This window comes from Cupressus sempervirens, chromosome 9, assembly GCF_028749045.1.
Source record: "Cupressus sempervirens isolate cs-2001-9-10 chromosome 9, ASM2874904v1, whole genome shotgun sequence".
Classification (NCBI taxonomy): Eukaryota; Viridiplantae; Streptophyta; class Pinopsida; order Cupressales; family Cupressaceae; genus Cupressus; species Cupressus sempervirens.
Window position 1 is genome coordinate 189,896,563 of NC_143126.1, and position 4,738 is coordinate 189,901,300.

The following is a 4,738-nucleotide window of genomic DNA, read 5'->3' on the forward strand; positions in this document are numbered from 1 at the left end:
CCAAAAATATTGTGTTCATTGTGTTGCACATTTCTTTCCATATTTTATAAGTGAAGTTGCAGTTGTGTTATTTTTCGATATTAGCTGGGAATTTATTTTCAGCAATTTAATAATCGTTTGTGATAGGAGATTAATAATCAGTGACTACAATAGTTGATTTTTCACATTCAGGTACCCGAAGTCGCTGTTGTAATTGACCCAAGCCCTTATATGTTACCTGATTATAGATTGATGGGCTTCAAAATATGCCCTAGCCATTGAAGATTAACTATAATAAATAATATAGTAGATGCTGGATGGTACATACAAATCCTCTTCTCCATATAACTTTTACATTGAACATGAAACTTTAGACAGAAAGCACATTTACAACGCGACCCATGATAATATTTGTGTTGTTGGCGAATGCAAAACAGTTGAGTTAAAAACCTCACCTCCATCTACATCATTCAGAGAGATCCAGAAAAGTAGCAGCAGATGGATTCAAGTACGCAATGTCAGTGTAAGAATGATCATTTATAAGAGGATCTACAGGCAAAGCAGCCTCACCACAAAGAATCTGCAATACCTGTTTCATGCTTGGCCTCTCCTGCGGTTCAGGATTTGAACACACGAGTCCCAATACAAGCACTTTCTCAGCCTCGCCCTTGTCATAATCTCCCACAAGCCTTTGATCAACAGCATCTAGTAACTTTCCATTTGCATACAAATCCCAAACCCACTGAACCAAAATCACACCTTGGGGATCCGCGGGCTTCCGTCCGCAGGCAACCTCGAGCAGAAGAGCTCCAAAGCTGAACACATCTATTGAAGGAGAAGCCTTTCCAGAACGTATGAGCTCTGGCGCAATGTACCCCAGCGTACCCACCACATGAGTTGTTTGGGGCTTTTGACTGTGATCATATAACCTCGCCAAACCAAAATCCCCCACACGGCCGTTCAAATCACAGTCCAGTAATACATTGCTGGATTTGATGTCCCTATGCACCACACATTTTTCCCAATGCTCGTGTAAGTACAACAATCCGGCAGCCACATCTGTGATGATTTTGTATCTCCGTGCCCATGAAAGATTCAATTTTGGAGTGAAGAGATTTGTTTCAAGGCTACCGTTGGACATGAAGTCGTAGACGATGAAGAGGCGCTCATTTTTTCTGCTCCAGCCCCTCAGAGGCACTAAATTCTGGTGCTGCAGCCGCCCAAGGCTGGATATTTCTGCCATGAATTCCTTCATTCCTTGTGCCAAATCTTTTGTGATGCATTTCACGGCGATTTCTTCGCCGGAAGGCAGAGTTCCCCGGTATACCCGCCCAAAACTCCCGCTGCCCAGAAGATTATCGTCCCTGAAGCCCTGCAACAAATCAAATCAAAGTAAATCCCTTGTCAAATTAATGAAAAATTAGATGTATAAGTGTTTGTCTTTACAAGAACTAATAAATTTGTAACATGGTGTAATGACCTAAAAGGATGGAAGTTTTCAAATTAATGAAAAATTAAATGTATAATTGTTTGTCTTTACAAGAACTAATAAATTTATAACATGGTGTGATGACCTAAAAAGATGGAAGTTTTCATAGTAAGATACGTTCTAATGATATGGTTGCTATAGTTTTTAGAAATTTGGGCTAAAAGAATGTCATAGATGCAAAATAATGTTTCAATTGAGATCAAGATCAATATGCTAATGATAATAAATATTTGTCAAGAAATAAAATGATTTAATATTTGTAAAAGATATTTAAATTGATTAATATTGATAAATTATTAAAAAATATTTTTAAACATAAATTCAAGTTTATTCTGAATGTAATAAGAGATATTTGCATTTATAATTACCTTTGTAGCAAGGTTGAGCTTTCGATAGTTAAATCTTTGTGGCCAATACTGTAACTCCCATTTTTCATAGAATTCTATATAGTCCATCCTTTTCAACCAATAAAATATGCTAAGACTGAGTCCCAAGATTGAAGCTATTGAGCATATTATAATAATAAATATGAACTTTGCAGATTTGTAGAAGTTGGGGATTTTGACATAAAAAGAAGGTAGGTGTAAAATATCTATATCTTGAGCCTTGTTGCCACCAGTTGTGAAACTCCACGCCAAAATGTAATTATTCTCAACCAAGGGTGGAGTACCTGTTGATTCAAGAAATATAGTTATTATTGTTAGACATGTCCATAAATAATTAAAATTTATTTTTAGTCTGCAGAAAGAGTGCAAGGGAAATAAGGCGTACTTGTAGATGCAGAAAAGCCAACGTACATGTGGTCTCGTATAACACCACTCAAATTCAAATCTTTCCTGGAGAGCAGAGCTCTGTTTGGCCTCGCCTGTCCAATTGCTGCGATGCGTATGTCGAGCTGTTGAGAAGCGCCGTCGTAGTCGATCCATGCCCTTATGTTATTCCCGCTCTTGAGATAAATGGGCGTGAATCCATTTTGATCCCAATAACCAGCAGCCGTAGCCAAAGACGAGTTCGCCAAGCCGTTGAGATCGATCCCCACACGATTGGCGACGTTGCTATCCAACCTCAGAGTTGTGCCAAACTCTACGGCAAAGAGATGGTTGTATTCTTTGCCATCACTGGAGGAATTAACGAGGCCCAAGTACTGACTCGCGAAGGCGCCGTTGAGACTCGTGGTGGGCGTCATGACGAAGCACAGCCCGAACCCTCCACTCGACCTCCGCTGCGGAACGATGGCGAATACGAAGCTTGTGCTGAATGAGATCACTGAGCCCCCTCTCTTCATGGGCACCGGCCTGTCGAAATAGGCGCGCCCAATGAGGCGCTGTGAGAGATTTGTGAGGCGGATTGCCCCGGATTGTATTGAGGCATCTGCAATATATTTTACTCTGCTTGTGGCGTTGAAGTGGTTGAAGAGGAAACTGGTGTTCTTCGCAACGCCCTCAGGTGCGGTCAGAATGACTGAGAGGCAGAGGATGTGCATCCAATTCTGCATATTCATCCTCCTCGATTGAATTGGATTTGGTTTTCCCCGGGCAGTGTTACTTCTTATGGGAACGGGAATTCGGAAAGACAAGTTTTTTCTTTCTTGACCGGACTGTCAACAATAGTAGTTTGGGGTGTTATTAATGATGCTTGACTTTTCTCTGATTATATTGTTGGTCCACATGCATTGGCGTGTTTGACAAACTTGTAGTTTTGAGAGTGAAGTGAGGACTCCAAATATATTGACCGAAGGAATGGAAAGATGAGCAATCTATACACGGCACTCTTTTTGTGGAGTGAGGTATTCCACGAGGACAAACAATTCGTATTGTATTGTGTCTTGTGTTTCTTGATCTTGGCGTTATTTTACTCTAATACAAATTCTTACATGGTATCAAAGCTATACAAAATTCTTACAAATTCGTGAGAGTCAATGCGTGGAGCGATGTCTATACATCAAAAAATTTGCACCTGATTGGACAATTTTATGAATGAATGAATTAATTATAAAGTTACAGAACCACAGTTCTCTGACTTTTTAATTAATTAATTAAGCAAACAGTCAAGTCAAGTGCAATTTTTCGACTATTTAGCCAAGGGCAATGCGTGGGTTCAAAGAGCAGGGTCTAAGCTTCAGACTTTTGAGGTTGTTATTGTGGGGCCCGCTTAATCCGTGCCCTGTGTAAAGGGAAAACATTTTGTCAATGTCGTAGAAATGTGTGTAAAATGCGGAAGCACAAACAAGGGGATGTAAAATGTTTGGAAATAAAAACTATGCCGAAGAGATATAAGATCAAATAGGGTAAAAATTGGATGTATTTTGCAGGTTAACTATTACATTAGTTATGTTTGTGCAAAATATGTTGAATATAAAATGATAATACAAAAATAACTATGCTTCTTAACCTAAACTTTAAAAATAACTTTATAATCTATATAAGAATACAAGTAATGAAGAAGTCAATAAAATAAAATAAGTCTCTAAGGAATTTTTCTTTTTTAAAATTTAAATTTAAATAATATCAAAGACAGGATTATGCTAGTATAAGTGTACATCAAAATTTAAAAGGCTTTTGTATTTTTGGATGTCTATCGTAAAACCAATTTTCATTGTGATCATAGCTAATATTATAACTTTGATATAGTTGATTTTTTAATTTTTTATTTTTAAATATATATTATGTGCCTGGTTATTCCTAAACTTTAGGTTTCAATCTAATTAGCATTATAAGTTAAAATTATAAATATTTGTAAGATTAAATAGACAAATCATTTTCAAACTTCTATATTTACATTCTAAATATAATATAATTCAAAATAACATTATAATATAATTATGCATTAATGTAAAATGAGAGCTACATCATTCGACCTATTGCTATAAAAAATGACAAACTACAAACATTTTAGAGACTTAAAAAATATACTTTTTAATATACTTCCGCACAAAACTAAAAATATACATAAACATATTATAAATAAAATATAATTTAATTTTTTTAAAAAAATTAATATACTTTTTATTTATAAATATTTTAAAACTCAAAAAAATAGATAGGAAACTTTTCATCTATATATAAAATTTTACTAAAAACTAATTTCTAATTTGTAAATAATAAACTCTTATCGTAAATATTTAAACATAAAATTTATAATCTTAATAAATAATTAATGTTAAATCTTAACCATAAAACTAATATTACATTTAATTAACTTAATTCTAAACCTATATATTTTCAAGCTAGGCCCTAAACTAAATTGAGTTATAAACAAATTAATTGTAAA

General features: G+C 35.4%; 1 protein-coding gene across 1 annotated transcript; it reads right to left on the reverse strand.

Annotated features, from left to right (window-relative positions):
* Positions 1–253: 253 nt before the first annotated feature.
* LOC149538122 (L-type lectin-domain containing receptor kinase S.4-like) lies at positions 254–3,085 on the reverse strand. Its single transcript, XM_089802311.1, has 3 exons — positions 2,240–3,085; positions 1,837–2,138; positions 254–1,351 (listed from the first exon to the last, which is right to left on the reverse strand). The coding sequence occupies exons 1-3, from the start codon at positions 2,967–2,969 to the stop codon at positions 446–448; spliced, it is 1,938 nt and encodes a 645-aa protein (XP_089658437.1). The 5' UTR covers positions 2,970–3,085; the 3' UTR covers positions 254–445.
* Between the last annotated feature and the right edge of the window lie 1,653 nt (positions 3,086–4,738).

Excerpts from the sequence above, each read along its gene's own strand:
- LOC149538122 (XM_089802311.1), bottom strand. The coding sequence starts at position 2,969 with ATGAATATGCAGAATTGGATGCACATCCTCTGCCTCTCAGTCATTCTG. Across the intron at positions 2,139-2,239 it reads TGGCTTTTCTGCATCTACAA|GTACTCCACCCTTGGTTGAG; the intron begins GTACGCCTTATT and ends TTGAATCAACAG. Across the intron at positions 1,352-1,836 it reads AGCTCAACCTTGCTACAAAG|GGCTTCAGGGACGATAATCT; the intron begins GTAATTATAAAT and ends GATTTGTTGCAG.